Raw genomic sequence first — 15,784 nt, 5'->3', positions numbered from 1 at the left:
TCAACTAGTATATATTCTTTTTCTTTTGGAAACTCGCGGTGGGAATTGAGTATAGCGAGTGGAGGATGTGGTGAAAGAGAAGAGTATGATACAGCAGGCGTGCTTGATCAAATTGGCAAGACCTGGCGAGCGTGCTCAAAGTGGCAGTGATGCCAGCTATGGACGCCACAAGCCTGTTTCTGTTGACCGAGGGCCAGTCCCCGCTTCTATCATTGTAGAGATTCGTACGATGATTGACTTGGGCTTGAGTTTGATAACTCGTTCTCGCTGGAAGTCCTTTGCGGGAGCTTGTTATCAACTTACACGACAAGTGTAGCATGTGGGTGTGGTTTCAAGATGGCCGAGGACGCTTCTGATCAATTCCCGGGATGGGTTTCATAGCTGCCTGTTATCAGTATGTTGGTTGGTTTAAAAGGCAGGACTCAATGCAAGGCGCACTAGCCAATCGTCCAGGGGCTCAGATAAGGCTGATTACTTTATGCGTGCCGCTATCCCAGGTCCCTGGCAACATAGCGCCCGCGAGCAAGGCAGACTGGCAGGAAACGCGCACAACATGTCTGCAAAATTCCCCGCTCGCGCGTCTTCCGATCTTCCTCCCTGATACTCCTCACCATTTCTGAGACTACCACAGGCTGGTCGCAATGGCGACCAGTCGTTCTAATGTCTTCAACTCCACCGGCTCAATCACAGCCAGCGGCGATGCGAGAATTCATGTCGGCAACAGCCACCGACATTTACACATCCACAGCGAGGCGGTCCGAGAGGAGACAGAGCAGCTGCGGATCTCATTTCTCCAGCGCCTGCGCGCCTGCCCGTACGAAGAACGAAAGAACCGGAATCCTCAGCGCGCTGAAGGAACATGCGGGTGGTTTACCAGGCACACGCGCTTCCAAAATTGGCGACGCCAGCGATCGGCTCTGCTCTGGGTATCCGCCGACCCAGGATGCGGAAAGTCCGTCCTGTCGCGGTACCTGATTGACGCTGTTCTGCCTGTTAGCGATGACAGAATCGTTTGCTATTTCTTCTTCAAGGATGATTTCGAGGACCAGAGGACACTCAGTATTGCATTGCGCTGCATACTGCATCAGCTCTTTCGGCAGGAACCGTCTCTGTTATCGAGTGAAGTCCTCAAACAGTTTCAAGAGGACGGCGATTTCCTCATTGAATCGGCGAAAGACCTAATCAGCCTACTGCTTGATGTAGCAAGTCGCTGTGCGAGGGAGATCGTATGCATTCTGGATGCATTAGACGAGTGTTCTGATTCGAAGCAGCTCATCGAGGCCTTGACTGCCACATTTGTCGGAGGGCAAGGAACACATCGTCTCAAGGTCATCGCCACAAGCCGACCGTACCGCATAATCCGATCGGATTTCGCGACACTGGAGGGTGTACAGCCAACGATACATCTAAGCGGTGAGAGCAAGGAGGAAGCGAATCAGATATCCGAAGAAATCAGCGTGGTCATTCAGCAGCACATAGCACAGCTTACGAAGCTACGCCAGCTCAGCTCCACGCAGGCAGAGTCACTCCGGGCAGCCATGGCCGCTTCTGAGAATCGAACTTATCTTTGGGTTTATCTGGTATTCGCAGATCTGGACAAAGCGAGCCTCCTCAACCAATACGCGCTGCAAGAAGCAATCGAAGCATTGCCGCAAGAATTGGACGAGGCTTACGATGGGATCTTGTCAAAGAGTGAAAACCCGGCACAAGTTCTCACGGTATTACAAATAATCGTAGCAGCAGAGAGGCCGCTTCATTTGCGAGAAATGGCTGTTGCTTTGGCCCTTGGCGGGAAGGAATATCATGCGTATCAGGAGCTTGAGGCAGATGTATCCGACGCGACCCAGCTGCAACAAGAGATACGGGACTTGTGCGGTCTATTCATTGTCGTTGTAGATGAGCGACTATTTCTATTGCACCAGACTGCTAGGGAATTCCTCGTTCGTCCATCTTCCTGGACCGTCCAGCGGTTGAAATGGCGGCATGCCGTTGACCTCAGTCTCGCACATGCAGTGCTTGCGGATCTCTGCATGCGATACTTGCTACTTCAGCCAGCCTCGACGCTAGGACCAAAGGTTCGAGGAATCCACATTACAGGAGAACCATTGCAGGATTCTGTCTTTCTGGGATATGCAGCGCTTCATTGGCCAGAACATTATCGACATGGAGCTACCCAGGCTTCCAATGAGCTTGACTCGATGGCGCACACACTCTGTGTGCAACAGGAATCCTGGCTTGGCGTGCATACATCTAACTGTGCGGTCGATAGGCACGATGATAAACCGATAACCCCATTGGAGGTTGCGGCCTACTTCGGGCTCCATCCCTTGATTCATCTGATCGTGCCTCCTCTTGGATCTGGACGGCGGGTGAACTGGTGGGATGTAGGCCGAGCATTGGCGCTTGCGAGCAGACACGGACATGCCGCGTTTATCGAAACTATCCTGAAATCGCATATTTCCGAGACCCAGGCCAAGGCCAGAACATTCCATAGCACTGAGATGCTCGATCGTATTTCCCTATTCAAGGGGAGAGCCTTGATTCGTGCTACAACGCACGGCCACCATCACATTGTTGAAATGCTGCTCGAGGCTGGCGCGGACGCAAATTTCATCGAAAACAACTCATTTCTTAGCTATCTGACGGGGAGGGCTAAAGCCACGCCTCTTTCAACTGCGGCTCGACGCGGAGACGACAGAATTGTTAGGCTTCTTATTCAGTATGGGGCGAATTCTGGGATTGAGTCCAGGTTTCTGCAGCAGAACGGCACTACGAGTTTCAACCCTCTAACTAAGGCCGCTTTCGAAGGTGATTGTGCGCAGTTGAAACTGTTGCTTTCGAGAGCACATCCTGTGAACGAGGTCGATGCAAGCGGTGACACGGCACTTCTTCGGGCCACCAAGCAGGGTCACCACGATGCCGTGGAACTACTTCTAAACCACGATGCGGAGATTGATGCGGTGGACCCCGATCGCCGCACAGCACTTCTGTGTGCAGTTGAGGCCGAAGCCCAGGCCATCGTTTATCTTCTGGTTACTCGAAACGCCAATATTGGCGCGAGCGCTGGGAAGTACCCTTATTCAAAGCAACCAGATATCAACATACTTCAAAAAGCTGTGCACCTTGGCAAAACCGATATCATACAAGTTTTATTGAGTCATAGTCCCAGAACGACAACTGCCCAGAAGTGCCGAGATCTCGCCTTCTGGGAGGCTGAGAGCCCAGGCATCGTCGAGCTCTTCCTTCGGCAAGGTACATCACCTGACGTGAAGAATCAAGATGGAATTTCAGCTCTTTCATGCTGGGCTTGGCGGAATAGGACACAGATCGTCCAATCACTTCTCTCCCACGGTGCGCTTGTTGATGCACAGGACCGAGTTTCGGATTTGAAGTATGGGTCGAGCACATACCAGGCCAAAGTTGGCGGTGGCACGGCTCTTTGCGCGGCCGCATCTGCCGGCCACGCAGATGTTCTTCAAGCTCTGATCAATCATGGGGCACAAGTTGAGGCCACTGACGGCAATGGACGTACATCACTCTCCCTGGCTGCGTTGGCAGGCCATGTAGAAGTGATGCAAGCTCTGATCGACCATGGCGCACAGATTGAGACTTCTGACGACAACGGGCTTACAGCTCTTTCTTGGGCTGCACGCAGCGGACACGTACTTGCAGTTCGATTATTGCTCAAGTACGGGGCACAAATTGAAGCGCGTGACAGTTCTGGTCGCACACCTTTGCATTATGCTCTAGTCCCATATCCGTACGATTTGCGAATACGGCATTTCATTCTGGACGGAGGTGCGCAGTTTGAGGAGCTCGGTTATGTGTATGAAGACAACCGTTGCCGAGTACTCGAACTCCTCCTAGACAGAGGTGCCCAGCTTGAGGCTGCTGATCATGCTGGATCCACAGCGTTGTATTATGCTGTGTCTTGTGCTGTGAAGGTTTCCATGGCTTCTGCCCGGACTGCTGACCAGGATGCTGCCCGGGATGCTATCCGAATCCTGCTCAGCCGTGGCGCAAACAGAGAACATCGCGACAAGCAGGGGCGTACACCTCTCATAGAAGCCGCCTCACAAGACAGTCGAGATGCCATCAAACTGCTTTTGGAACATGGGGCACAGGTAGAAGCATCTGATCCTGACGGTCATACTGCTCTCTGGTGGGCCTACAAAAACAGACATCGCGATGTCATCCGGATCCTAAGAGCCGCAGGTGCGAAGGGAGCCATTTCAATAAAGATGAGGCTTTCAGCCCGGTTTATGTAGAATATTTATAGAGTGAACCCTGTCAAAGAGAAACAGGAGTATTACCAGCGAGGTTACAGGGTGCTGATCACATGGAAGGACGCTACGATGCTTTCGCCACAGTAACTGGGAAAGTCAGAGCGCGGTGAAGGGGTAACGTCTCAATCATCATCATTATCCTCATCACCTCATCAAGCATCTTGTCCTGGTGACTATGAATTATTCGCCAGTCAACAATCTCTCCAACTATTCGTCTACCCTGCTACTCCCAGCAAGGCGCAACGGGGAATTTCGGGATGCTAATATCCTGACAGCTGCCCCCGGCCACCAGCATGAAACTAATCCTCGTCTTTCTGTTACCCTCATATTTGTACCCATCCTTAGTCGTGTACATCTACAATGTGTACAAGAACTGTTCAAACGCAAGAGTCAGCAGGATGGTCTCTCTCTCTCCCTCCCTTTCTCTCTCGTGTACATAGGGTCTTGAGCTGGCTTGTGCTTTCAGATGACTTACGTAAGGGTTCTCAAAATCCGTGTAGTCCTGCTCGCCGAACTGCTTCGCCCGACGGACACGCTCCTCCTCGCTTATGCCGTCGAGCTGCATCTTCTGGCGCCGGGTCCTGTTGCGGCGGACCAGCACAAGCCTCCATGCGATGACCAGGACGATTTGGATCGCGTGCGCGACGACGCAGCCGACGGTGCCCGGGATGTATCGCGGGGCGTCCTTCTCCATGTAGATCTGGGAGCCGGCCATGTTGCCGACGCAGTATCCCACAAAGGTGAAGCTCGAGGTCAGGGTGCGCTTGGTGCGACCCGCGACGTTGGACGGGATCAGGGTCCAGGCGAGAAAGGTCGTCAGGACGAAGGGCACGGTGATGTAGAAGCACGCCCACTTCTGCCACTTGATTGCCGGGTCGTTGGGGAGGAGCGACATGCCCAGGAAGCCGGCGAGCGAGGGGAAGCAGCTGAACAGCATAAAGTACAGGCGCAGGTCGGCCTTTTTGGACGTGACGAGGCCGACGATGAGAAAGTACACGACCGAGGTGACGGAGCGGGGGATCTCGATGAGGATAGCCTGGAGGTTGGTGAAGCCAAAGGTGGTCATCAGGATGCTCGACATGGTTGTGACGCCGCCGTTGGGGACGGAGCCGAGGAAGGCGTTGATGCCGGAGAACCAGAAGCATGGGTCGCGGAGGCACTCGTAGATGTGCTTGTACTTGAACGACTTGATGGCCGTGGTGTCGTGGCCGGTGTTGTTGCCAATGACGCGGGCGCGGGCCATGGTCTTCTCCTCTTCGGTGAGCCAACGTACTTCGGCGGGAGTACCAAGCACAAAGAGGCAGATTGTGCCAGCCAGGATGGTCAGGCCACCGAGGAAAAACGAGATGTAGCGCCATGGCTGCAAGCCAGTCTTGTTCTGAGTGGCGACGCCAATGCCGTAGATGACTAGCTTGGCGATGACTCCGAAGCCAGCGTTCGAGGAGCCAAAGATGAGGGATCGAGAGGTGTGCTCGCGGCGAGTGTACCAAGTTCCAACGAGAAGCAGAAATCCAGGCGAGATGGAGCACTCAAAGGCGCCCTGTAAGAGTCGCAATACCAAGAGCTGGGTAAAGTTCTGGCAGAAACCAATTCCCAACACGCAGACACCCCAGATAATCATGTCTAATTTTTATTGGCATTAGCACTCTTCGGTAGCAGTGATAGCAACACGGGGTAAATATGCAAGGCTTACAAAGTGACAGCGACATTCCCATCTTGAAACGCTGCATAATGACCGTTGACGGGAATCTAGTGCAGGTGTCAGTTGGTCTGGTGAGATTCAGTGGCAAGAATCGGAAAGAGTCAAGAATCGTACTCAAAAACCATGTAGGCCATATAAAACACCGTCCTGTAGTGTTTCTCGTTAGCCTTAGACGTCCCAGGCGGTATTGTGATGTTGTGTTGTGATTATTGGCTTACTATGAACATGCTCTGTCAGTTTTGAGGCCGTCACAACTTGATGCAGAATTCCACGAAATGGCCCATACTCACCATTAACCAAGCATACTGCTGTCCGACAAGCCCAGTGTCTTTTCGAAGACCAAAGACGGCCTGCATAGCAATGGACGTCTTGTCGACCATCTGAATGCCGTGGCACACCCACATGAGGGGGAGGAGCCATTTGTCGACCTTGCGCTTGAGCTTGTGATATTCCTCCTTGGTATACTGGTCCTCAACGGCAACTGATGCCTCGTGACTTGATTAGCCTTTCAACTCATGTTGTAAATCAGGATGTTCTGTTCTCGAGTCAATATGGGCTGTAGAATGAGGACTCACGCAAGTCAGGCCCCTCGCCATCAGCTCGCTTCAGATTGTCGCCATCGTCCATGTGCATCTCGACTGAAGCCTTCTGCTTCTCATCGCGGGTGACTTCTGGCTCGGGGGCCGCGGAGATGGCCATCTTGACAATGTAACGCGTGCTGTGTTGTCTTGACTGAACAACACGTTTGCTGGGCTGTCTAGGTGAGGCCGGTCTGCAAATGGAAGTCCTGGGTGCAAGAGCGAGCATGTCTTTTATGAAGTCTGTACCCGTCGGAAGGTTATAAACACGCCGTCATTTCTTCCCATTTCTGCATCGAGACCGGAGCATTTGCCGCACTGGCAGTGGTATACCCCGGGCGGTGCGTGCGCGGGTCAGATCGGAGCTGCCGATCGACTCGTGCCGCCGTGGACATTCCGGCCGGCAGGAGGACTGAGAATGGTTGACTGGGCATCGGCTTCAGGTTCCGATGATTTTCAGTCACTTTCGGGAGCCAAGACACTGGCAAGTGCTGTCTCGGTGCGGGAGACAAAGAGATGTGGATTGTCCAAGCTGATAAGCAGTTCTCTTGGCAGTTGCACCTGTGCTGCGCTTCTTGTGCGTTAAAGGCCGTGGGTGAACATCTGCGCCGCAGATTGCGGATTGCATCTGCTTCGAGCCAAGAGTTACTACCGGCGAGGTTGCACCACAACGTGCTTAGCAGCACATGGAAAGATGCCGATCAACATCGAGCACGGCGATATTGGAAGCTGGCTGGATCCTGCGAGGGAGGAGAGCAGCTCCCGCGAGCACTTGACGTCCGCCCCACGCGAGCTCGCTCCAGATGTGCCCAGGCATGCCAGATTCGTCTGCTGGAATATCCTCTGACCACGCCGTTGGTGCCTTTTCATGTATTACTATTGACAAATTGGACGTGTTGGTGCCACCAAGGTCCCAGCGTCTCTTCTCCGGTTCCGTAACCCTGCGCCGCATCTGGGAGGTTGGCTCACGGAGAACTGAAGAATGGTGGCACCTCAGTCCTTTCTCAGACCAGGATCCTACAGGCGAACCCAGGTGGAGATTGGGCGAGTGACAAATAGCTTAATCAATACAGCAACCGGTCGAATTCGGGGGAAAACCACTTCGAGGAGGAGTGGTTGCTGTTGCGTTGAGGCACGCTGGCAACGCTGTATTAACTATACTCCAGTTTAACCAGAATGCAGGGAACAGCTCGCCTACGTTCTGTGGGGTTACCGGGTCAAGAGGCCACTAAAAACAACCTTCTTTGCATCAGATCCACGACAGAAGCCGCTGTATCGGAATTTGTTTGCCTTCTGCATGGCTCTTTGCAAAGCGCAGTGTGGCTGTTTCCTGTAGTCGAGTCTGGTGCCTAAGGACCAACTGTGCCTGCTATCAGCTGTGCCACCTTGGCAGCGAAGTCGGGCAGCCCCAGCAGCGACAGCGCCACGCACCCGCCTCTCGCGCTATTGCACCGGTCTGACGATAAGCACCACATCTTCAGGTTCATACTTCAAGGGATTTCTGCATATCCTCAAGGACAGCTGTACCGAACGGCCGGTTGTTGCCGACAATCATGCCCAGACACAGTATGTCTATTGACATTCGGATGCCCGGAGCCGCCAGATGCATACCACCTGGCCTGAAGTATAACAAGTATACTGCGGGCCTCGACGCCATCGAGAAGGCCAAGGCGGAAGGTTTTCACATCCCGTTGTCGCGCCAGTACAGCCAGCTACCTTTATGTAAAACACGAATGGTGCTCCAGAAGGCAAGCAAGCCCTCTCTGAGGTAATGATGGCTGTTGCCGTGAATGGTCATGCAGCTTACCGCCTCCTCTCAACACGGCTGGGTAACAACTTGCCGCCATTGATCGCGGGCCGAGCATTGGATGCCCTGTGGGTAGTCTATGGGCTCCATGCGTCGACATCGTGCATTCAGAGAGTCCATATCGTGACCGGCTTGTGCTAGCTTCAGCTGGTTCTAGAGGTGAATGCAATCATTCTTGTACAATCTCCATCAACGCAGAGAGCACTGAATGAGAAGCCACCTGCCAACGGGGTCGGAGAAGTCTCCGATGTCTTGCGGAGCTGCCCCACCGACTCGGCCGATGAGTGTCTCGGCCTCTGCCAGTCACAGGTTGTTTGCCGTCGTGTTCTGGAGACTTGATATTCAGGATGGCGAGCCGTTGTGAAGTATGCAAGCTTGGGCCTGCCGTGAATGCTTCATGCCGTTGTCTTGAGGCCTCATCAGCGGCTCGCCTTCATAGTGTACATTGTTGATTGAACCGCGGTATGGAGAACTTGCTCGCCAGAGGAACCGCAAGGTTTTGTAGTTCCCTCAATCGCATCCGAGATGGAGACGTCGAGAGGTTTAGAGGTGGCTCTGTGATGGCAGTGGGCGGGATGAGTACCAAGATGATGGCTTTGTCACCTCAACAAACGCAGGGCAGGCAGGTGTGTCTCCAGGTCCAGTGTTGATCTGGTGCTCAGAAGGATTGGGGCAAGTGGGTCCAGGCTGCTCGTCGGGGTACGGACACTTTTAGCACCGCTCCGGCCGGCATCACGGCGCTTGCCACAGCCCGCCCGTCCATCTCGTCCTCCACCATCAGGGCATGCCATGCCAGCCACAGCTCATCCACCGCCGCCATGAACGACGCCGGCGACGACTCAATCGACGGCGACTCGCCCCATCGCGACGCGACCCCGCACGGCCCCGACGACGCCCACGATCCCATCGACCCCAACGACCCCAAAAAGCCCCGCGCCTGCGAGGCCTGCCGCGGCCTCAAGGTCAAGTGCGAGCCCGACCCAAACAACATCGACAGCCCCTGCAGGCGCTGTGCAAAAGCCGGCCGCAGCTGTGTCATCACCCAGCCCACCCGCAAGCGCCAGAAAAAGACCGACAGTCGCGTCGCCGAGCTCGAAAAGAAGATCGACGCCCTCACGGCCACCCTCCAGGCCTCTAGAGTCCCAGGGCAGCCCAGCGCCTCCCCGCTACAGCCCTCACTCCCCGCTGCTGCCTCTGCTGGCGACAATGCCTATCCAACCCGCTATGGCAGCTCCTCCCATGAGCGTCTGGGCCGCTCGGCCTCGACAGACCACCGCCAGAGCGCAGCCTCGCCCTCATTCTGGGATCCTCCTCCCCCGCAACAGCCTCCGCGGCATTTACTGGGACGCGGAATAGGCATTGGCGATGCCATCATACCCCCCGGTATGGCGCCGGCTTCAAGCGGCCAGAAGCGCAAGTTTTCGGACGAGACCTCGAATGTGCCATCACAGCGGCCTGGGACGGGACCTCCTCCGGCAAGGCCACCTCGAGATCCAAATCAACAAGTGGCTGACGTCGTGGATCGCGGCATCCTCTCCATCGAGGTGGCTGCCGAGCTCTTCGCCAGGTACACCGAGCATATGGCACAGCACCTGCCCATGGTCATCTTTGCGCCTGACATGACGGTCCAGCACCTGCGCAAGACGATGCCACACCTCTTCCTCGCCGTCCTGGCCGCCGCCGCATCTGAGATGCCCGACATCCAAAGAGTCCTTGTCAAGGAGTTCACGCAGATGATTGCAGACAGGGTCGTCATTATTGGCGAGAAGAGCATGGAGCTGGTGCAGGCCATTCTCGTCGGGGTCATATGGTACTTCCCGCCCGAGCACTTTGAGGAGCTCAAGTTCTATCAGTACGTCCATTTGGCTGCCGTCATGGCCATCGACATTGGACTCGGCAAGCGCAAGGCGAATGCCAAGTCGCGGCTCATCCCGTATACATGGCGCGATCACCCCTTCCGCAAGAGCCCATTGCCTGATCCTACCTCGATAGAGTCACGGCGGACGTGGCTGGGCTGCTATTTCCTCGCGTCCAACGTCTCCATGGCTCTCCATCGGCCAAACTTAGTTCGGTGGACTTCATTCATGCAAGAATGTCTTGACGAGCTTTCGACGTCTCCAGACGCAGCCCCGACAGACAGGACCCTCTGCCACCTAGTATGGACCCACCGCCTGGCCGAGGAGATTGGGGTCCAATTCTCCATGGACGACCCCAGCATTCATGTCGACGTCTCGGAGCCCAAAGTGCAGTACGCCCTCAAAGGCTTCGAACGAGATATCATCAAGTACAGGGATGCTATCCCTGCCGAAGAGAGGCGCCGTAAGTCATGCAGCGTAGTCTCGGGGTTGTCCGGAATGAATGGACGTCTGCTAACATGCTTGTAGCCTCGATCACCCTCGCGTTCCATGTCATCAGCCTATACATGCACGAAATCGCACTGTATGTCGACAAGGCGGACGAGTTTCGCCCACCACTGAACGCCGAAGCTCTACGAGACCCGATCCTAGCGCTTAGCGAGGCATTGACATCAGCACACATCAGCGCTCTGTCTTCATGTCTGACCGCCATTGACGGAATCTTCGAGACGTTCTTGGCTATGGATGCCAGCGCAATCCGCTGCCTCCCAATCTTCAATTTTGTGCGTGTGGCCTATGCCGTCGTGGTCCTCATCAAGATGTACTTTAGCGCGAGCTCGCCCAACTCGGAGCTAGGCAAGGTCTTTAGAAAAGAGGACATGAAGGTGCAGAGCTACCTGGACCGCCTCCTGGAGAAGTTCCGCGAGACTGCGGCTTCGGACAAGTCGCGACCAGCGGGCAAGTTTCTGGTAGTCCTCATGATGCTCAGTGGCTGGTTCCGCAAGCAGGAGGGCGCGAAGAATGGCAACCCGGAGGATCCCAAGGCGAGTGACAAGGGGCCACCTGGCCGGGATGGATCGGCAAGCAGAACCGGTCAGCCACTACCCCACGAATATCACCAACAACAACATCAGCCACAGCAACACGGCTCAGGCCAGTGGCAACAGCAACAAATCCCTCAACCGCAGCAGCAGAACCCACAGGCAAGACAAGAGTATCCCCAGGCCAGCACACCGCTACAGCTCCTCTCAGAGGTCGCCACGGGAGGCACGCCGGACCAGTCACGTATGGAATATCAACAACAGCAACAATCGGGTTGGGCAACGACGCCATCGTACTATGGCAGCAACACCAACAATCACAACAATACCGGCAGCTACAGCAACAGCAACTCCAACGCGACTCCCCCAGCAGGCGGCAGTGATGTAGCGGGGGCTTCAGCAATGGCAGGACCCGGCCAGTCCGTCATGCCGTTCATGTCCGGCAACATGCTCGGCGGCATGAACTGGGCCGATCTGGACTACGGCAGCCTCGCCGGCGGGACCGGTGGGCTCGAGCAGGCCATGGGGATGACGCTGACTGGGTTTGGCGACATGGTTGGCGGAATTGGCGGCGGTGGTGGTGGTGGTGGTGGTGGAGGCGGAGGAGGAGAAGGGGATCCTCAGCAGCAGCAACAAAATGCGGCCGCGCTGGACCAGGTGCGGTTCCAGATGACGAATAATCACATCCTCTCGTCGATATTGGATGACTTGCCGATGGATCCGCCGAACGGGTGGTTTCAGTAGTTGTCGTCGATGGCACTTCCTAAGAGTGTTCATGACTGGTCTTTTTTTTATACCTATTGAATGTCCTTTCTCTGCGAGCGTTGCAGCCTGTTGTTAACAAAAGAGATGAGATATAGTAATGATATCGACCTGGGACTTTGTTTTTGATCCGCTTTGCTTGCAAAGAGTGGTGGTGGCCTCATGTGATCTTCTTGCCTGACACCTCGTTGGACCGACTACCCCTTGCTTGCTGGTCCATGCAACGGTCACAGGGCATACAAGTTGTGCCCCGCGAGGAAGAGAATTTTGGGGCATGCAAGGGCTTGTGGAAGTGGCGAGTTTAGATGTATCGGAACAAACGCTGGGATGCTCCTACGGAGTAGAAATTTGTCCTCTTTGAGACTCTGCGTACATCGGACCAAAAGTCTACCTGCCTACTAGGTACGCTTAAGTATACATGTAAATCACCAGCCATCCCATCACAGAAGGATGGCTCGCAAGGCATTGTCAGCATTGTTCACCGCCACAAACGGAACCGCTGTCGTTGTATCCATATCCGCCTTGAAGAGGACCGCTCTAGTTTAATCTGCGCAAGCATTGATGCCGCCACATCTACACAGAGCCACACACACATGTATCGCTTGGTCCAACTCTAAGCATCAAACAGGCGTGACAACCAACCCGGCCAAAGCACCCTCGCTCCTCCACCCTTGCAGGATCTCCTGGTACTTGAGCAGGCCCGCGGTGATCGGCGTAGCCCTCGCAGTTCTGAATAGGGCCGCCTGGTCAGACATGTCCAGCGCGGTACCTTCGTTGTTCATGTATCCCGGCGTGCAGACGGTGAAAGTGGCAAACCGCGCCGCCCCGGCGACGCACTGCATCGCCCACGCCTCCTCAGCCTGCGTGTCGACATCGACAGCCACTTTCCCTACTACAATACCGTGAGCCTTCTTGTGCGCAGCAGCCGCGAGCCAGGCAATGTGCCGGGCCTGCACGTCGATGGCGTGCGCCTGGTTGGGCGCGACACCCGCCTGGGCCGGGTTGATGAAGAACAGGTTCGGGAAGCCGCTGGACATGCAGCCGTGCAGCGTGCTGGGACCTTGCGTCTCCCACTTGTTGGACAAGGTGCGGCCGCCTTTTCCGGTGACTTTCACGCCCGCCCGCAGGGCCGGATCGGCATTGCCCGTGCTCGGGGCGAGGAAGCCAGTGGCGAGGATGAGCACGTCCAAGGGGTATTCCTTGTCGCCGACAGTGAGGCCCGTCTCGGTGGCGCCGCTGACGCCCTTGCCGTCCGTGTCGACGAGGTGTACGTTTGGCCTGTTGAAGGTGGGCAGGTACGTCTCGCTAAAGGTCGGGCGCTTGCACCAGATCGGGTACCAGGGAGTGAGCTTCTCGGCCGTTTCCTTGTCCTCGACGATGGCGGCGATGCGGGCCCGCATGCGTATGCTGTTCTCGTTGTCGAGGCCAAGGAAGTGCCCGATGACCTGCGGTACCTGCTCCGGCGCGACGTGCGAGTACTCGGGCCCGCCCACCGCGGCCGCGTAGGCCTTCTGCCGCGACCACTCGTCCTTGACGAGGTCCTCCTCCTGCGGGTCCGGCCACGTGATGCTCTTTACGTTATTTTCCATGCGTGCGTACTGCCATTTGTCGGGCTGGGTGATTTTGTCCCACTCCTCCGGTGTAGTGTCCCGCTGTCCGCGCTGGTACACCGCGCTCGGTGTCCGCTGGAAGACGAAGAGCTCGCCCGCGTGCCGAGCCAGAATTGGTACGACCTGGATTGCCGTGGCTCCCGTGCCGATGATGCCGACACGCTTGCCGTTGAGCTTGTCGAGCTCTGGAAACACATTTTCGGAGGAACCGCCGGTGGCGTTGTAGTCCCAGCGCGAGGTGTGCAGAAGCTCTCCCTTGAACTGGGACAAGCCAGCTCCCGCAAGCTTTGGAACGTGTGGCTTGGACAACAAGCCAGACGTGAGTACCACAAATTCGGCCTCGGCAGTAATGGTGCTCTTGGTGGCACCCTTTGCGCCGCGGCTGGCGGTGATGCTCGCCTTCCAGGCATTTGCACTGTCGTCCCAGTCGACACTGTTTACTGTGGCCCGCAGCAGGACCTTGTCATCGAGCTTGTACTTCTTGGCCACGTCGTTCAGGTAGTGACGAATCTCAACACCAGAGGCGTATTTTGTCGACGGCATGTAGCCCGTCTCCTGGAGCAGGGGCATGTAGATATAGGACTCAACGTCACAGTGGATGCCGGGATATCGGTTCCAGTACCATGTGCCGCCAATGCCGCCGGCACCGTCGACGAGCCTGATTTGATCGGCTGTGAAGCCCGCCTCGATCAAACGGACGGCACTGACAAGGCCGCTGATGCCAGCACCGATGATGAGAAACTTGTGGTGCGAACCCTGAGTAATGGGAGGCTCCACGGCGTCGAGGGCTTCGTGGTCCGCCCACGGGTCGTCAGCCAGATGGCGTAGGCGGTCATTGTCGCTCTCCTCGAGGTTGAGGAACTGTGCTGGTCCATCAGGACGAAGACGCTTCTGCGTCTCTGCCGTGTACCTTTCCTGTATCTGGGCGAATAGCTCAGCCATGATGGATTGAGTGCTCAAGGAATAGGACTTCTATAGCTCGCTGGGTAGATGGTTGCTCGAGGAGTAACAGGGCACATAGTGCATATGGACCAACATTGATTCAAGCTGTCTTAATGCGTCCCTTATGTAGATTCGACGCGGCCCTGGTGGACCATGTCGTCCCGTTGCCGTCGATTGGCATGCCGCTAGTTGATCCGTGGCTAGCGTGACAACCTTGACCACAATAGGGAAACAATCAGTGACAGTCCTGAAGTCAGCACCACTGCTGTACTAAACGGCTCGGGCTGGCGCCCCCGGCAGAGGCGGACGCCAATTAGAGACGTTGCCTGTGCCTGGCGGGAGGGGTCGTACCCAGGGAACTTTTGGGTTGGCCAATGCAGTTTTCCATGCAGTCACTGCTCGAGCCTGATTGCATTGTTGTGGAGTAGTGCAGGGCATCATCGCCGAGGCGGATGCGAGCATCCCCTCGCCAGCCGAGGGTGCACCAGAAAACATGTCAAGTCCTCTGCTACACCAGACACCAGAATCCTGCCTTAAGAGATTAGTGAATGGCTCTGTGCACGAGCCAAAGTCTGATTTGCTCAGGGCTAGGAGGTGATAGGCTCACTACTCCGAGGCTGCCAGCCCGTATGCTTTGGTTTGCCTCGCGTACGAAGGGTAAGCAGCCACTGGTATGGTGTACAGTAAAGTAGGGTGCTGGCGTCATGACCCAACGTGTCTGCGGTGCCAAGGATGTCTCTGCACGATGCATTGTGAATGCTCTCTCGATTCCCACGGAGACAGTGCCGCTGCTGCGTCTTGGACGCGGAGACGCGAACACGAATCCGCCAATGCTCTCGCGGGTTCGTATTCGCACCGGAAGTTGCCATGGGAGCATCGGCCTGTTGTTACTTCCGCTAGAGACCCTTGCAACACACACGCCCGCCAGGACAACCTTGCCTCTTGTGAACACACCATCATTGCCTTGAAGCATGCCACTGCAGACAGTTCTTGCAGCGCCAAAAACGGGTCATAGCACGACCTGGAAAAAGGACTTGCCTCTGACGATGATTTGTCGTGCGCGACCTCCTGTTGTCATGCTCGTAAGCCGCAGGGCACCCAGTTGGGCGGATCTAGCGCTGACGGGCGGCCTAGAGCCCGAAAGCGGGCATCTGTGTTACAGGGACACATGCCTCAAAGAGCATGCGGGCGCCGCACTCGC

At 55.9% G+C, this 15,784-nt stretch overlaps 6 protein-coding genes across 6 annotated transcripts; 3 read left to right on the top strand and 3 right to left on the bottom strand.

Annotated features, from left to right (window-relative positions):
* Nucleotides 1–641: 641 nt before the first annotated feature.
* B0I36DRAFT_246395 (ankyrin repeat-containing domain protein) lies at nucleotides 642–3,050 on the top strand (the record flags this gene model as incomplete). The annotated part of the gene is made up of 3 exons (XM_046150228.1): nucleotides 642–1,135; nucleotides 1,208–2,749; nucleotides 2,873–3,050. Coding segments are annotated over 3 exons (2,214 nt in total), but the record flags the coding sequence as incomplete, so codon positions are not given.
* A 432-nt stretch (nucleotides 3,051–3,482) lies between these two features.
* Nucleotides 3,483–4,268, top strand: B0I36DRAFT_247221 (ankyrin repeat-containing domain protein; the record flags this gene model as incomplete). Its single annotated transcript, XM_046150291.1, has 2 exons — nucleotides 3,483–3,749; nucleotides 3,978–4,268. Coding segments are annotated over 2 exons (558 nt in total), but the record flags the coding sequence as incomplete, so codon positions are not given.
* Nucleotides 4,269–4,451: 183 nt separating this feature from the next.
* Nucleotides 4,452–6,687, bottom strand: B0I36DRAFT_385358 (major facilitator superfamily transporter; the record flags this gene model as incomplete). The annotated part of the gene is made up of 6 exons (XM_046161063.1): nucleotides 4,452–4,659; nucleotides 4,762–5,909; nucleotides 5,980–6,035; nucleotides 6,103–6,135; nucleotides 6,295–6,469; nucleotides 6,564–6,687. 6 exons carry the CDS (start codon nucleotides 6,685–6,687, stop codon nucleotides 4,642–4,644), a joined length of 1,554 nt encoding a protein of 517 aa, XP_046010123.1. The 3' UTR covers nucleotides 4,452–4,641.
* A 2,419-nt stretch (nucleotides 6,688–9,106) lies between these two features.
* On the top strand, nucleotides 9,107–12,159 carry B0I36DRAFT_385357 (uncharacterized protein). The gene is made up of 2 exons (XM_046161062.1): nucleotides 9,107–10,692; nucleotides 10,758–12,159. The coding sequence occupies exons 1-2, from the start codon at nucleotides 9,192–9,194 to the stop codon at nucleotides 12,011–12,013; spliced, it is 2,757 nt and encodes a 918-aa protein (XP_046010122.1). The 5' UTR covers nucleotides 9,107–9,191; the 3' UTR covers nucleotides 12,014–12,159.
* Nucleotides 12,160–12,651: 492 nt separating this feature from the next.
* On the bottom strand, nucleotides 12,652–14,583 carry B0I36DRAFT_375269 (uncharacterized protein; the record flags this gene model as incomplete). The annotated part of the gene is made up of 1 exon (XM_046160350.1): nucleotides 12,652–14,583. The coding sequence occupies one exon, from the start codon at nucleotides 14,581–14,583 to the stop codon at nucleotides 12,652–12,654; it is 1,932 nt and encodes a 643-aa protein (XP_046010121.1).
* Nucleotides 14,584–14,718: 135 nt separating this feature from the next.
* Nucleotides 14,719–15,660, bottom strand: B0I36DRAFT_137343 (uncharacterized protein). The gene is made up of 2 exons (XM_046148310.1): nucleotides 15,191–15,660; nucleotides 14,719–15,111 (listed from the first exon to the last, which is right to left on the bottom strand). The coding sequence occupies exons 1-2, from the start codon at nucleotides 15,554–15,556 to the stop codon at nucleotides 14,854–14,856; spliced, it is 624 nt and encodes a 207-aa protein (XP_046010120.1). The 5' UTR covers nucleotides 15,557–15,660; the 3' UTR covers nucleotides 14,719–14,853.
* Between the last annotated feature and the right edge of the window lie 124 nt (nucleotides 15,661–15,784).

This window comes from Microdochium trichocladiopsis (genome assembly GCF_020744255.1).
Source record: "Microdochium trichocladiopsis strain MPI-CAGE-CH-0230 chromosome Unknown B0I36scaffold_7, whole genome shotgun sequence".
Lineage (NCBI taxonomy): Eukaryota > Fungi > Ascomycota > Sordariomycetes > Xylariales > Microdochiaceae > Microdochium > Microdochium trichocladiopsis.
Note: the sequence above shows the minus strand (reverse complement) of the source record. Positions and strands in the feature narration are given on the sequence as shown.